General features: G+C 42.4%; 1 protein-coding gene across 3 annotated transcripts in view; it reads left to right on the top strand.

The window, feature by feature from the left end:
* JCAD (junctional cadherin 5 associated) overlaps positions 1-16,377 on the top strand; it is a 65,539-nt gene extending 49,162 nt beyond the window's left edge. For all 3 annotated transcript variants that reach the window (XM_073002990.2, XM_073002989.2, XM_073002991.2), the window contains exons 2-4: positions 2,435-2,792; positions 8,988-12,685; positions 14,242-16,377. In XM_073002990.2, coding sequence (XP_072859091.2) covers positions 2,494-2,792; positions 8,988-12,685; positions 14,242-14,276 — 4,032 coding nt within the window. In that variant the 5' untranslated portion in view covers positions 2,435-2,493 and the 3' untranslated portion in view covers positions 14,277-16,377. The remainder of the gene's footprint in view (positions 1-2,434; positions 2,793-8,987; positions 12,686-14,241) is intronic.
* Positions 16,378-17,352: the final 975 nt, after the last annotated feature.

Raw genomic sequence — 17,352 nt, 5'->3', positions numbered from 1 at the left:
GTTGGGCGGCCACTCAACACATCACCAAAAGTGAGAGCAGAAGAGGGCATTCACTTGCATAAAAATACTGTAATGTATGCTGAAAGATGTAGACAAATACAAAATTAGACATTATTTTTTAAATTGAAAAAATGTTACAGTACATTACACCCAGTTGGGTGATCAGATGACCTGCCTGGTTCTTGAGCCTGCAGTCCAGATGTTCACTGTGGATAGGCAATTTTAAGCTGCAGGTAGTCTTGCTTCTGAGGGTTGTTTGTCACAGATGGAGGATGTCTTTTTAAAAAAGACTCTTCCTCGACAGTCCTTTATACAACTTAAATGGTGGTGAATCCTCTTGCCCGCAGCCCTCCATGATTTCTGGCCACTGGTGCCAGCCCTGCCACTTATAGAAATGCTGCTGCCATAGAAATGTGGAGATGGGGCAAACTTTATTTGGTCCACATATTTAGTAGAGTATTCCTCTTCCTTTTACACAGCTGTAATCCTCCCTCAATTTGCTTGATTCCAGAGAAGGAAGCGGACTGGCTTTTGATGACAAGAGATAAGGCGGAGGTGTTAGATTACTTTGGTATTACTTTGATGTCCTCACAGGCAGGAAGTCAATCGAACGTGTCACTTTCTTCTTTGTTCTTAACCAATACTGACCCCAGCCACCTTAGCCAGCTTTCCAAGGCACTTACTAAGAAACCTCAAAGTTTCTAGATGGGTTTAATGTTCCCCTTGTTTTCTCAGCTTCTTCTCAACAGATTGAGAAAGGGTTGTTTTGTGAATCACCTAGGAAACTTTGGCTATCAGGCAATATAGGAATGTAGGAAATAAATGATTCTGCACTAGCTCCTCAGTTTAGCTTCATCATCTATATGTTGGTTTGTTTTTTTCCATTGTATTGTGGTGATCATTTTTCCTTAGGTAACATGAAACATCCTCCTTCCAGCTTCTAAAAGGAGAGTGTCTTCACCTTATAATATCCTAGAGTTGGCTCTGCCTTTCAAAAAACCTTTGTCTGTACCTTTCATAGTCAGAAAGTGTGGTTGGCCAAGTTTCTTGAAGGAACACACAATGGAAGTTTCCTCTGTTCTCTGTGGTCCATTTTCCTCACCTTGCATTTTTGACTCCATTTACTTCAGTAGCTAGTCCACTTATTAAAGCAGCTGTCAGAAAGTTCCTGTATACTATTTTTGCCCAGACAGCAATATGTCAATGGCCGGGAAATGGATGCTGCTCACAAAACCATGACTGTGAGTTTATACACCACCAGGAAAAGGACATTTCTTCCTTGCACCTGCGACCTGTCAACTGTTATTGTTTTTCACAGTAGTCATGGTGGGTCTTTCTTTTTCGTTTTCTTTGAGGATGAATTGTTCTAGCAACCAGCTGTTCGGTGTTCTGTGCATACATGGTCTTCTTTTAATCCCAGGTGTTCACGCTTGAAAAACAATTAGCAATGGAAAAATAATTTAAGTTGCCCTGAACCAACCTCTCCATCTGTTAGAGGACTGCTTCTAATACAGCTTCTTTTTTTATCTCTTGCACTTTACAATGAAACACATTATTTGGAAGTATAGCCTTTATAATTTTTTTCCTAGACAATTTTGACTTGATGAGGGGGGGGGGGGGTCCAGTCCTTCTCAAAACTATAGTTATCTTGCCAGTAAGCCACATTGTTTTTAAGTAAATTCAGCCAACAATCCTTTAAAAAGCCCAAGGTTCTGTTAGATCAGGATTGGGCTAAATGCAGCATTGGCCATCTAAGGCTGATTTTTCAGGCCCCATTTTTCCCTTTAAATGCATTTACTAATGTTTTGGCATTACTGTATATATGAGAAAAGCTGTTTACTCATAAATACTATTTCATATATGGAAACGATGGAGATGTCACTGGCTCCTACTCTCAGTGCCACATGTTTGCAGTATTACCAACTGATCTCATGCAACTACTTCAAAGGATTACGGGAATGTATTTATTTATAAATGTATTTAGCATTGTATTTGTCATTCTGCCAACTCTTGCGACATTGCTGGAACCAGTCGTATTGGCTCTTGCCTTTCCATTGGACCATCTCAGCAATGTGGAGAGGGGGGATCTGCTGCTTGGGTAACAGCCTATCCTCCATATTACCTTACCCGCGCTTCATGCTCTGGAGAGGACACTCCTCAATTCAGAGCATGTTACCATAGTCTCTCGAGACTGAAGGATGCCTATGCATTTAGCAAGGCAATGAGGATAGGAGGAGATGTTTTAAAACATTATAAAACATATCTTGCATTTATTGTATTTATAACTAATTCATGAGAGTGAGAGCACTGGTCCTTTATTGAAAAATATGTACTCAGATTGCACATGTTTACAGCTGGGTTGGTTATCCACCTTCCAGGAGGATCTATAGGTAGGTCTTTCCTTACTCACAAAGTCCTTTGCTTTCTCTTCCAGTGATGGGCCCAGTTCATGAGAACTTCAAAGGATGCCACAGTAAATGAAGCCAATACAATATGTTCAGCGTAGAGGATCTCCTGATCTCTCATGGATACAAATTATCTAAAAATCCTACCAATTTGTATGAGGACAGAAGCGATGGATTCCAGCACGAAGTTGCAGACAAGAGGTCCCGTCACGGAACTCTGAATGGATTTTTAACCAGCTCTGGAGCCGATGCAACCAGCAAGAAGATAGCTACGAAAAACTACCTGAACAATAACGAAAACAGTCATGTCATCAAAGGGAAGCATCCAGGACCCAGTTATCCCAACATTTTGCCACCTTTAGCCAGCATGCATGTATCAGAAGTGGAGTAAGTATTTCTTACCCCCTAGGTTTCTTTAGATATTTTAAAAAAACAAAACTGAGTTCAGGTGTCCCACACCTGTAATTAACCAGGCAGCACTATAGGGTGGCCATTTGCAATTTGTAATCATTTATATGCAACTTTAAAAGAATATGTATCAGTTGTAGCCTCCTCCTTTTCCCTGGGCATTCAAGTGAACCCTATCCTGAATGTATGCATAGGGCATTACAATGGAAAAAATCCTCTCTGTATTTTAAATAGACTTCTCAGCGGAATTCTTGGAAAGTAGGAGGAACTTCCGGAGTGTAAGAGCTGTTTGACAGTGGAATGGATTACCTTGAAAGATATGCACTTCTCTTTCTGAAAGATTTCACATAACGGAGGGATGGCCATCGTTCAGGGATGTATTAGCTTTGGATGCCCTGCCCCAGCAGGGAATTGTGACCCTTGGGGTCCTTTCCAACTCTGAATTATTTTACAGGGATGTTGGCCAGTCTTTGGGTCCAAGTCCCAAGTCCCAGTCTTTGGTAGCAAGTCCCAAGTCCCAAGTCTCTGGTGCCAAGTTCTGAGTTCCAAGCCCCATGTCCGAGTCCCTATTAAAAGCAAGCTGCCCCCCCCCAGAAAAAAGGGAGAAGTGGATGGGTTCTCAGCAATGAGCTGAGTCCAAATCATTGGGGGGGGGAGAATACAAGTTGAGTCCAAGTCAATTAGAATTAATTGCAATAATTGTATTTTTATATATGTTATCTTGATGAGTTTTAATCTATGTAAGCCGCCCCGAGTAGACGTTGTCTAGAGGGGCGGGGTAAAAATCAGATAAATAAATGAATGAATGAATTCCCTGGTGCGACTTCAGTCTGACTTGACAATGTGTCCCGCTACTCGAGTGCCCATCCCTGTTATTTTATAAATGTATTTAGCAAGGCAATGAGGATAGGGGGAGATGTTTTTTCTGGAAATATATCAGGTGAACAAGACCTTGCAGGAAGAGGAAAACGTGGTTAGGTTGTACATGTTGAATTAGGAATATATGTCCTTATAACGTGGCTGAGAATAGATTGTGTAAACCAGAACTCAGCCCTTCACTATAGAAGTGTTCAGTAAGACCTTGTGAATTAGTTATGAATGTCCCACTCTTTTTTTTCTGTAAGAGTCATGTTTTTCCTGAGGTGTATTCTGTGAAAGAAACATTAGAGTCTTCCTGGAAGGTCTTATTAATCCATCTTCAGCCCTGTGAAAGGCCTTGTTGTCTCTTCATAAAACGTGTCACTTGCCATTACAGTTGCACACGTACGCTTGAACTGGAGCAAATCAGACAGGAAGGATGGTTCAGTTTGGAAGAGGGAAAGGCATAGAAACCATGTTCTTGGAGCTGTCTGTCAGTTGAACAGGAGCAAAAAGGAGACACTTCAGCTTATTTTCAAAGGCAAAAGTGAGGATACAGGTTGTTCTCTGTCAAGAGATATAAACACTATTCTATTTCTTCCCCCCATTTCTACATCAAAAGGACTTTTAAAATGTTTCAGTCTTGGATGTATAAAATTTATCTACGTCCTGGACTCAGTGCGATTTCTTTAAATGCATTTTTAAACATGGAGAGTAATTCATGAAAAATAGCCCTAATGCAGGGGGGGGGGGGAATAATGACAGCTCATGTCCCCTCTACATTTTCTGTCATCAACAGCCAAAACACTCACGCCCATGTGCTTCACTTCTTGAAGCTAGGACTGTTTCACAGGTAGGGTGGACAACTTTAAGATCGAGTATGCTGGAACTCAGGAGGCCTGGCTCTGGTCAACTGTTGTTTAGTCTCGTGAGGAGACTCCTTGGCAAACCTCCGCAGATGCTTTGTTCAGGAAAGGCAGAATAGGTAGTGCAACAAACACATTATGTCTTCACTCATACTTGTCTTTCTTTTGCCGGTTTGTTTCAATGAGTAGAGTTTCCTAGTCTTGTAGTTTCACTTAGAAATTCACACAGTCACGTTTCTTCTGCTTGTTTAGCCTGCAGCTTTATTAGAATGATGGGCTACATCCAACTCTTAGCCCCAACTAGAGTCACATCAGCAGGACCCATACAGTCATTGCCCGGCCAGGATCCCACTGATTCAGTGGATCTATTCTAGGTAGGCCAAACGATTGAATTTAGCCCTCTGTTTCTATGTTGCTTTCTCCACTATTACATAAAGTGAGGATTGTCTAATTTTATGATCATTAGTGATCATTCTTTGCTACTTGTCTGTACTCCTTCTCTGTGGCCTCGTATTCCTTCCACTTCCTATATGTGTCCTTTTTTATTTTCATGTCCTCTCTGAGCTTACAGATAGACAGACAGGCAGACAGGCAGACAGATAGGAGAAAATTATAAGTCACAAAAAGCCAGGAATGTCTTGGAAGGACCATATCTGGCAGATTTTGCCTCCCAACAGATATCAGGATAATTGAAATCGCCTATTACCACTACATCATGTTTCTCTGAAATTCTTAAAATTTGTTTTTCAAAGGTTTTATCTGCATCTTCTCCTTGATTGACTGATCAGGAGTAGACTCCAGCTGCCACATTCTTTCTGTTTTTCGCCCCAGTTATATTAATCCAGATGCTGTTGATGAGACAACCAAGTTCATCTTCCTATATTTCTGTGTAGGAACACTACATTTTTGACGTAAATGCTTTTGTCATTTCTGGCCCATGGAAGGAAGTAATTTCCTACCCTGGGCATTTTATCCAGAAGATTTGCTTTAATCTTTCCAATGATGAAAAAAAAATATCATTTCAGTTTTTGCTATGAGCAGGTTTGCTTGATGGGATGAATTCATAGATGCCAACAAAAGTGATTTGATTTTGAATAGAGCTCAGAAACATGGATTATTGGTGGTCATGTGGATATGTTTCTTTCTTCTTCTTTTTTGTCTAATTTTAAGAAAAAGAATTTTTTGGGATGGATCCCCTCATTCTTCCCAAGTTTCTGTCTCTTATTTATGAACAAACTCTTAATTGCATTTAGGTCTGAGGTGGAGGGAGGTGAACTCTGTCTGATCTACTTTCTTGTCCTCCTTCTGTCATGTCTGATTTTTCCACCTTTTGGCTTATACATTTGGCAGTTACACATTTGAACCCCTTTTTTCTCTGCAGGAAATACAAAGTGATTATTGAACTCATGTGCCATGAACAATTTTAAGAACTTATATTGGTTTTTCATGAAGAGCTGCCTCGCCAACTGCACACGACACACTTTCAACACAAGTACACTCTTCTGCTGAAGAAGTATCATGAAATTTAGGAAGCACTCTAAATTTTAAAGTTCTTTGAAGGGGGGGAACTACACATCCCAGATTTCTCCAGCGACCCGGATGGTAGGGGATCTTTAGAGATGTAGTAAAAAGAGTCTCTGTCATGTTGTACACCTTTTTCTCAAATGACTGCTATTCCTTACACATATGTGGTTCCTAGGATGAAACCACAAGTGTGTGCATCTGGCCTCCAAGTGCTCTGGCTGATGTAATGTTGCTTTTGAATCTTGAGGCTAGAGTAGGTCTTCACGGTTTGTTCCAGTCTTTTCCAAATACATGTGGAAAAGTTAGGAATCTGGAAAGGTTTTATTAGCCTACTTTTCCACATCTACTCATATCAGCTTTCTCTACAGCGATGGATGAAAAATTTCTACAAGTGATTGTTTTCCTGGTCTCTGGGAAGATGCTCCTTATGCGTAGTGGGTGGTTGAATGGAACCTCTACTTACGAATGTCCCTACTTACGACCATTTCGAGTTACAATCAGCTCCGGCCGCAAAATTTTGCTTCAACTTGCGACCGGGGCTTCCACTTACGAACAGAAAAAGGCAGGGGAAAAAGGCGGGAAATTCAAATTTCTAACTGTAGATGGTGCTGAGGCTGCTTCTTTGTGCTGTAGCTCTTTCCCTTTCTGCTTCCAAGAGGTCTCTCTCTCTCTCTCTCTCTCTCTCTCTCTCTCTCTCTCTCTCTCCCTGCAGGGAGTTTTTCTCCTTTTAAAAAACTGTTCTGGGTGGGTTTTGGCTGGGGCCAGTATGTTTCTGTGCTGTGTTGTTGGTGGCTTTTTTCCCCCTTAAAGCCTCAGCAAGGGAGGTCGGTTTACTGTTTGTTGTTGGAGGTTTTCCTCCTTCTTAAAGCCTCGGTGCCTTCCGATCACGTTTGCTGTGTTCTTTTTATTTTGGGGGGGTATTTTTTTCTTCGGCCCGAACGGATTAATCGGTTTTCAATGCATTCCTATGGGAAATGGTGCTTCTACTTGCGAACATTTCAGATTACGATCATCTTCTGGGACGGATTAAGTTCGTAAGTAGAGGTTCTATTTGGAAGGCCAGTTCTACTGAGTTCTTGCACTGACTCAGAGGCAGTTCAGGGACACACTAAAAATGTCCTACAATGGAAAAAAAAAGAGAAGAAAAGAAAATTGGTTTCTAAGGAAGGGTTGGGCAACGTGCACTCCCTAGGTTGTAGGCAAACCTCTTTTGGCAGTCCCTCAAGAACACTCAGGAAAATTAATTTTAAAAATATTGCCACTGAAAATCAGACAGACAGCTTCTGCAACTCTCTGACAGTCATTTACCACGTAATGTGCCTTATTTTAAGCTATTTTATGTCTCAATCTTGTTCGCTGTTTTGTTAGGACTGTGAGTTATATATCATAATTGTCTTGCCTGCATTAAGATAGCCTCAGCCACTCACTACGCTTCCTGAATTCTAACTATTTTTTCTGGATGCTGGCTTCCTTCCTTGTTAATCGGAGAGAGATTGTTCCTTTCTATGACAGTTTCAAAGGTTAGGGACTGCTTAGGCATCAGAAAACCAAAGCACTGTGATTTTTCTGATGCTGCTGGTGCTGTTTCTTTTGCTTTATAGTGCTGCCTTATTAAATTAAGTACCAGTGCTAGGAATAGGGGCAAAATACATACATGTACATAAAAAGTTGTAATTAGTGAGTGGATTTCATTTGATGAATTAGGACTGATTTTGGTTTTCAAGGAATAAACAATATTTTATGAAATTAAGTGTTATGACATTGCAATAGAAATTTTAAACTGTTTTCAAAGAACTGGTGCCTATGTTTGGGGCAATGTTGAATTATACTGCATCATATAAACCTTTATATTACATTAGAGTGCTTAAATGTTGTCATCTGTCAACAAATAGTACGTGTAATGCTAATTAGTCGTGCTGACCATAACCCTTCACTCTGAAAATACTCCTCGGCCTCCTGAGTTACCAGCCTCAGTTCCTAAGCTATCTGAAAAACAGTCCACAGCCCTGATAAAGTTGCCTACCCTGATCTAAGGGGATAAGTAATGCACTCAGTAGTCTAATGATAATTATGTGCCATCAAGTCATTTCTGACATATGGTGACCTTTCTAGGTCTTCTAGGTACGGAATACTCAGAAATTGTTACCATTCCCTTAATATGGGGATACCCTGGGTCTGTAAAGCTTGCCCAAGTCTACACAGGCTGTCTGTTTTCTTGAAACACACAGTGGGGAATCGAATTGCCAATATCTAGCTCCACAGCCATGTATCTAACTCACTGAGCTATTCAGACAGCTCAATCAGGAGTCTGCCTGGAGCTAAAATAAAGCCTCATTGTCCAGATCCTGAGTACTTTAATGGCAAATGCAGATGCTCAGAACCAGACAGACCTTTTGAAAAAGAAAGGTACCAGCTTGTTTGTGGAGTGGAGGATACAGCTGATGTTTGCAGAAGTACTTTTGGTTTAACTAAGAGGGCAATTCCTGTACCAACAATAGTTGATGCTGAGCATCCGTTGGAAAAGAAGAGCTAGAAGCCAAGAGGGTATGGTTGGAGCACTGGAGAGAAGGATTTCTGTTAAGGGGTGGAGACATATGGCAACCTTTGTTGCAAGTCCTCGCTTGCTTTAACATAACATATAGTAGTGTAGGTTGTATGTGTGCGCATGCAGTTGACTGTTATGTACACATTCTCCTAATGTTACAGATGATTGTTATCAACATTCAGCTACAACCACAGCACTGTAGTGCTTCCAACAAAGTTCCCATTTATAGTTATGCAAAAATGTTAGGGTGGCAATTACATTGGTTGAGCTATGATTCCGGGAGCCTCAGATTCTTTACAGCACTTATTTTTGTAGGGGGAAGATCCTTTTTTGTTTTTGTTTGGGTGGACTTTTTCAATGGTTTCTCCTTTTCTTTTGCAGGCTTTATGACCGACCACAGTTAGGCTGGTCTTCACGCCCCAAGACGGACAAAGATCTTGCCTACTGGAGAAGAAGAGGCCAAGATTTTAGTGTGTTGTTGGGTTATACTGATAAGGGGGAGTCCCAGATGAAAGGAATGGCTGCACCTTGTGCCTTGTATGGACGTGATAAAGAAAGTCAATGGGAGATGGGAGGTGGGGTGGAAAATATCAGGAGAACTGGGATGCCAGAGAACTGGAAGCCCTCTGGTGACTACAGGTGGCAAAGTTTAAGGACCGATCGTTGGAACCAACCAACCAAGTTTGGAGAACTCATGTCTGATGGTGACATAAAGAGGCTACCTCAAAATACATATTCAGTGCAGCAAGGTGATACTACAGCTACTTCTCACACCAAGGGGAAGTCTCAGTCGTTGCCAAGAGTTCTTTCACCAGAGAGCCTCAAATGTGTTGACATGCCCTCCCTAGTTACTCATAAACACTCACTCAGTGCAACTAAAACAGTATCTTGCCCTCCATCTGGATTAAGCTTGGAAACCTCCCAACACTCTGACCCGGGATTCCCCTTCCTTCCTTTGCCCAAGCCTAAATACGGCAGACCGCTGAAGCCTCCTTCCTATGAACTTCACCAACAAAACAGGGGAGCCCTGGAAACCAACACGCTTCAAGATGATCTGCGAAAAGATGGAACGGTCTTCTCTTTGACCAAAGTTAATGATCAGATGCAGGAGGCTTGCATCCAAGACTCTAGCCTGGAGCCCCCTTTGTACGTCCCTCCTCCATGTTATAAATCTCCAGCTCAGCAAACTATAAATCAACATTTGCCCGGTGAAGTGCCTGACTATGGTATGTGCTTTAATAACGGTATGCAGAGTCCAATAGAGAGGACTGTTGGTAGTCACCAGCCTCCTGAGGATACATTTAAGACTGCACGTGAACACTGTAAAGATAAACAAATTCCTCGTGATAAGAAATGCCACTCTCAGCATGTGGAGGGCCACCTGTCTTCTGTCCTGTATATTCCCTTTGATGACCCTCGGATCCGGCATATTAAAATCGCACATCCAGATGGTCTTCAGAACAATGAGAGAGTGGCTGGGGATGCCAACAGTTCACGTTCCTATGCCTTTCAAGGTTGTCCTCTGGAACTAGAGTATGACAGTGCCTTTTCAGACACGACAGACTCACTAAATCCTTCTGCGAGATGCAGCCAGGACACTGGCAGCTCTGCACTGGGCAGCAGATGGTTAGCAGAGTCTAATGTAGATCAGGACGGTTGTGCCTTGTCTATCCAAAGAGAGGGTCATGACGCAAGTCAAGACTTGAATCGCAAATGCTCTAAAGGCAGAGGGTCTGCACACAGCCCTCCTGCAGAACCCCCCTATGAGACTGTGACTAAAGTAAAAACATTTGAACCTGGATCTGAGATGCACAGCAGGAGGAGTTCAAAGAAAAAAAGGAACGAAACAATATTTTGCTTGGTATCCATCCCAGTTAAATCTGATCTGAACCTGCCGGATACGGACGGGAACAACAACTTAACGCAAGGGGCTGTGGAAAAGAATGGGTTTGATAACAGCGGGGTTCTGCAGGAACAAAGTCTCCTAAGTACCTCTTCTACAGACTTGGAACTCCAAGCCCTTACAGGAAGCATGACCAACAAGAATGACTTGCACAAACAAGAGTTGTGGAAGCCAGAGTTCAAACGAATGAATGATCTCAGATTCTTGCAGCCTGCGGAGCACAAGGAACACCCATACTCTGGCTCATGGCCAGGTGAACAGTACAAGGACCAACAAACACAGACCAGCTTCGTGGAGGAACCCAAGACCCCGAAGCTTCTCCATAGCTTAGAACCAAGGGGATCAAATACACAGTCAACATTCCAGTTACCAAGATATGGGACTTCCACCACAGAGCCAGTACTGACAGTGTTGCCTGCTAGTAACAGAAAATGTGGGCAGGTCGCCTCCACTGTGAAAGATCAGGGATGTCTTAATAGATCGAGCACTGCTGTGTGTTCTGAGGTTGGGACTTCTAGTCCAAAAGCATGCCAGAATCTGCCTTGTGCTTCATGCACAACTCTTCCTGGGCAGGAACAGGAAACTGGTTCTCCCCTGAGGGAGGAAGTAAGTGCCCCTTGCAGAAGTAAGGAACTATTCGGGCAGTTCCTCTTAAAACCTGTAAATCGCCGTCCTTGGGATATAATAAGTGAGCTAGAAAGTTTTAACAAAGAGCTTCAAGAACATGAAGAAAGCAGTGATGATAGTGTGGAGAGTGACAGCAAGTGGGATAGAGCAGAGGAGGAGACAGCAGGAAGAAAAGAGAGAGGGACTTTTAGCAATGATGAACCAAGCCATGACCATAGACCTGGTATGCAGTCAGAGGCAGTGATGCCAGTTGCTCCTGTATTTAAACAAGAAAAGGGTAAAAGCCTGCCTGGAAGTTTAAATGCATCTGCAAATTCAAGCTCCAGAGTCATACCTAGTGGCCTGCATGGAAGTGCTGGATCACAAAGCTATTTCCCAATCAAAAAGAAAAATGAAGTTGTTAGAACAGCAAACGGGTGCCTTGTTGCAGAACCAAGAAAACAGGAGGTTGGGGGAAGGATAATAAGGCAGACACTTAGTCCACACCCAAGCAAAAGAATTTTGTCTGATAGCTACGATGATGATAAGGATCACTCCAATCCATTCAACAGCATTGATTTCAGGGAAGAAAGCCATTTGCAAAACTACAGGGACAATTTAGTTGACGTAGAGAAGGTGAAGAAAAATGCAATGCCCAGGAATAATATACCTCTGGAAAGAGGGTCCGCAGTACGATTGTCTTTAACTAATAGGAATCAAGGTCTCTCTGAGCCAGACTTGAGATCTGTGGGGCTTGAAGATACTCAGGGTCCTGAACTGGATTGTTATGGAAACCCTCTTGCTTCTGCGATTCCACCCAATGAATCGCTCCAGGCAAGAGCAGCCAGGATCTTGGGTATAGATGTACCCGTGGAGTCTCTTGTGCCCAAAAATAAAGTGCCTCGGGGAGACCATTCACGTTCTGAGAACACTCTCCAGAGCTCTGAATTGTCAACTGAAAAGGAGGCCGTGGAAGCAAAAGCAGCATCTTATGAAGGAAGGCGAAAGTGTGGCTGGACAGAAAGCTCTTTCTTTGTTGGAGATAGAAACACCTCAGTGGGATCTGTGGAAGACTCAAACTCGGCTCAAGAAAATTTAATAGCCGAACAGCATTTTGAATACCATCAAGGTCTTGATAGACAAGGAAAAGACCAGACATCCCCTCTTGAGTCCATGGTGCTTCCATTTGCTGAAAGAAACATGGTTCCCTCCAGTTCAGAAAAAAGAGCCAGAAGCACCTCAAAGGTGATCGAGACCCTGCAAGGCAAGCTGGCAGCTCCTCCTAACCGCGCCGCCATGGATCGCCTGGTGAGGATGAAAGAAGTTCACTCCGTTTCTCGCATGAGGAGGCTAAGCATCAAAAACACAGATTCGGGTGAGGATGGAGATGAAGAGAAACAGTCCAAAGGGCCAGAAGAAAAAGGAGCTGAGTCCTCTTCAGGGCGTAGTGAACTGCCTCGTAGACTTTCTCATGGGAGTTCAGTTTCCAAGCGCATCATCTCACTGGCTGAAAATGGACTCTCGGACAACAGAAACGAAAAGAAAACTGGAAAAGATGTATTTTGCTCAGGTAAAAGATCAACTTCCCCAAGATTTCCATGGTGATTACTTTGGTGGGAGGGTACACTTACTTTGAAGCACCCTTGAAAGTGAAGTGTGCATTAGTGTATCTTTCTTAAGGGTAAATGTTGCAGCTACTACTGAATGAAAGGTGTCGGTCAGCAATTGTAATTTTTTTTCCTATTTTCATCCCTGTCCTCATCAGTATGTACACCCACAAGAAAAATAATGCCCCTTTCCCAGTTATCCTGGTGTTTCTAGCATTTTTAAGCATGTGCATGTGAAATGCCAATGTGAGTATGGAGGAGAGAAGGGTTAACCTTATTATAGGCAATTTTCTGTGTGATGCTGAGAAATGATAACGTGGTGATCTGAAATATAGGTGGGTCACTGCTCCCCTCCAATCAACTCTTCAGAATAGTATCTCTGATTCAATGGCTGTTTTACAGAGTATCTTCTAGGGTTACTATAAAAAGGAGCTATAATTTTCAGATGAGAGAGTTGACCTTACAGAAAAGCCACACTGGAGAGACCATGCTTATTGACAAAACCTGCGGTCTCAAAAATTTCTCCAGACCCTTAAAATGCTTTCCTGTTCTGCTGCCTTTATCAGGAGGGACTTGGTAATTTTTCCGACTTCTGGGCAGTCTGTGCTGGCCTGTTCACAACAAAGTACAATGGAAAATACAAGCTAGCAAGTCAAGAATATGATCCTCCTCTTGTCCTGTTGAATGAAGCCATTCCCCTGTACTATTGAAGTAAACAAGAAGCTACCCTTTTACCATTAAACCAGTGACATTATCTGTCATTCAGTTAAAACTGCAAAGTATGTTGTCTCTTTGCAATTGGATAGAAGAGGTAGTTACCAGTAACTAGTTATTTTAAACCACTTACTTTCAGATTCTGATTTCTCTTGCTCATTTGGATGGCAACTTGGTGGGTAGGAAAGAATGAGTTCCAATTTCAATTAAAATTTTGATGTGTTCATTTTTTTTTTAAAGTGTTAATAAGCAAGATGAAAGCCAAATCTGCACACCTTTTTTGCCAGGTTTGAGAGAGAATTCTGTATGGCTACACAGTTCACTACCTTGATCATTAATAATTAATTCATAATAAGGTTCAAAGAGATAAGCCCTTTGGGGTCCTCCGAAACAACACCATCAACTGTTCACATTTAATTTTAATGCACTATAGCGTCCAGTTGCTTGTAACATTGAGACAGTGGCCTGGAGGTATCTTCCTGGGCTCAAGTCCTACTGCAGCATTTAACTCTCTCCATAGCTTTGAATATACCTAACAGTGTATTCAAAGCTATGGAGAGCGTTAAATGCTGCAGTAGTACTTGAACCCAGGAAAGTACAAGCTAGCATCTGTCTACGTAATGGGATTTCCATGGAGGAGGACTCCTGTGAGAATGGGCAATGCAAGAAATGTCAGGCTCCCTGTTTCAGTTTTAATGTTGTGACGTTCTCACTAGAATCAAAGGGAAACTTTATAGGCATGAGAATATGGAGCGGTTATGCATTCCTAAAACTAATAGTAATGACCGACTTTCTTCTTTTGCAGATGCATACGATCCCACCAGAGTTGAAAGGGTATGATACAAAAACGATGCAAATCTCCAGAGATGTCTACCTTTCTTGCTGGTTTCCAACACAGGGAGATGCTTTAAAGCCTCCATGTGTTGAGTGTCTCGACAAAGCCTTCATCTTTGCCAGTGAGGGGATATAAGTCCTTCATATTGTTATGGAGCCTGCATGAAAGATGAAAGAGAAAGGAGAAGTCTCTTGTTTTGGAACTCTATCTCTCTTTTTGGTTTGTGGGACTTTTCTTGTGCATTAAGACTTAATCCTGCTACTTGGCATCAACTGGTCATTTTTGAACTGCGCTGAGCAGCGTTCAGCTAGGGTGGTAAACAGGATGGAGCTGGGAAGGGGGGTCTAGGAAGGCTGGCTTGTGCCTCTGTGTAGAATGTAAACAAGGGAGATTAGCGAAATGATTTTTTGAAAGACTGTCAGCGTCTCAGCGGAACATCTGAGCCTCTGGACCCTCAGCTTTGTCCATCAAGCAGGAAGCAAAAGGGCCGTTCTGCCTTCCCCTTTAAATTCAAGGAAATGCAAGCCAATGGGATCGAAGGCTGATTGAATGACTGTGAAATCAGCTTGCACTTTGAACATCTTAGGGGCCTTTGGTTTCACGTTTTGTACTTGCTTTGTGCAGAGGAAAACAGATGCTCCACAAAACCATTAAAACACAGCCGGGGGGGGGGGGTTGTCCTGCAAACAGTTACAGCCTATTCAGCCACTACTGTATTACTAACACGCTGTTTCAAAGCAACATCATTACCACCCTAGCTGCTGTTTTGTACCGACCTTTACCTGTTTAATTCTATTTTTCTAGCCTTTTTCATCCCTTGTCTTAGATTGGACTAGAAATTCATTATGCGATAGAACTGTTTGTTTCATACAGTGGATCCGCTGAGCAAAGCAACTTTTAAATGGAAGGTGATCTATTTTTCTATGGTATAAGCAATTTGCTCAACGTTGAGGAGTTGTATCTTCTTTTTTTTTAAGCAGGCAGTATTTTTACAGAATGGCTTTTTTTTTCCTTGTAAGTTGTGCACATTTCCATTTTATTCTCCAGTCCACAAATGGCAACCTGTTCTGTCTATTGTAAAAAAAGAAAGAAAGAAAGAAAAGGGATGTGTTTATGTGCATATGTAGATATGTAGATAAATATATATCTCGTATAAAACAAATACATGCATATTTAAGCTTAGCTTCTGGATGTCTTATCAGCTGGATCGTTGCCCTTCATTGAGAACACAGCTGAAAAAGGCTAGAGATGGTTTCTTGCTTTTTAACATTCCATTGGTATTTATTTACCAAAAAACTCCACAGTGATAGGAAAGAATTTGTGGTGGTGGTGCTAAGGACTCAAAGAATTACAATGTTATCAACAGAATATGACTCACACAGCCTGTTGCCTCTTCCTTAGGTCTTGAGAGAATCCTGTTTCATCCCTATCTAATAATAAGGAATAGTGTGATGTACATCTCCGCACCTGCATTCAAAGTACCTACAGCCCACAATAAGCCATATAAATGGTACAAACCAGCCCAGAAAGATTCGTTTTCCTTTGGTAGGCATTGCAAAGGGGCTCAGGGAATACCAATTCATGAGTCCAGGATCAGACTCTAGTATAATTGCCATAACAGAGGCGGATCCACTTGAGCGGAGGTTCTTCCACCAAATCTTTTAAGCACCCAACTTGACAGAGTAGCTCATAGGATTAGGCTGTAACTCTCTGTTCATAGATATATATGACTATGCATAGAACTATTTTTGTCACCTTTTGGAAAACAAGAGAACCTTGTATATTATTCTAGGATTAACCCGTGCAACACTTATTTATATAATTTTTTTTATTGAAATCACAACAACTTCGGTGTCTTCCTGTGTTTACCTCTGCTGGCATACTTCTGAATATGTATTCCTGTCTTGTATTCACCTTTTTGTGGTCTTAAAGCCATACTATCAGTTAAGCATTCAAATTTAAGATGATTTTGTTATGTTATCCTGTAATTTGGCCAAATATATAACTAACTCACCTGTTGTGCTTTAGCAACCACATTTGTTTATCTGTAACATGTGATTCTATTACATAGAATCATTAAATATTTAAAGTTTGATATATATTAAACAACTTACTTGTGTGGTTTTCTTTGTTGGACCTTGTGGGTTTTCTTTCTTCTGGACTTCTAAGTTGGCTGCAGCTGTGCCCCATGATAGGCTGCTAGCACTGTCCGTGAAAAGGCCGCATTGTGCAACTACTCTGTCTTCTTTCGGTGATGAGCAAGAAAAGATGCATGAAGTGGGAAAAGATGAGGAACCCAGGCCACCTCTCAGGTTCTGTAAATGAGGGAGTTAGACAACAGAACGAAAGCCTCATCTGGACACATCATCATATCTGGCAAGTGCAGACTGGGCCTGACTGCTCTCAGAGTAGCAAGTCAGCCAGAAGCTACAGCACCGAGGACAGCTCCCAACACACACCTTGCTCTGAAGGGTGTCTGGTACTGAACTGAGGCCCCTAATAGGTCTGGCTGAGTACTAGTCCAATGGTCCCCAACCTTGGGCCACCAGATGTTCTTGGACTTCAACTCCCAGAAATCCTGGCCAGCAGAGATGGTGGTGAAGGCTTCTGGGAGCTGTAGTCCAAGAACATCTGGAGGCCCAAGGTTGGGGACCACTGTACTAGTTCCTACAGGCTCCACCCTTTCCTGCCAGGGCAGGAAACCTTAAGGTGACAAACCCCTATCCTGAAGCCTGGAATTTCCATCACCTCTCAGGAACCTCCTGCTGGTCCTGTTGCTGGCATTGGTGATCTGGTTCCTAAGGACTGGAACTCCTAGAGGAGGGCAGCCATCTCAGAACTGGGGCACGGGAGACTAAAGTTATCACAGGCATGGAGGCCTCTGGCTCTGGGATGCCAAATCCAGCCAGCCTCTGGGAGTCAGACCATCTCAATGGGATTGGGGGCAGAGAAATACAAAACTCAGATTTTGCTGCCACCACTACCATCACTGGCTACTCAGCCTCTGAAGAAGTCTGTGTCCATATTCCTGTTGGACTCCCAATATCTTCCCTATTGTCGTACTTGGTAAGTATTTTAGAA

This window comes from Pogona vitticeps, chromosome 6 (genome assembly GCF_051106095.1).
Source record: "Pogona vitticeps strain Pit_001003342236 chromosome 6, PviZW2.1, whole genome shotgun sequence".
In the NCBI taxonomy this organism is placed as follows: Eukaryota; Metazoa; Chordata; class Lepidosauria; order Squamata; family Agamidae; genus Pogona; species Pogona vitticeps.
The sequence above is the reverse complement of the archived record's forward strand: the minus strand, read 5'-3'. Positions and strand labels throughout refer to the sequence as shown.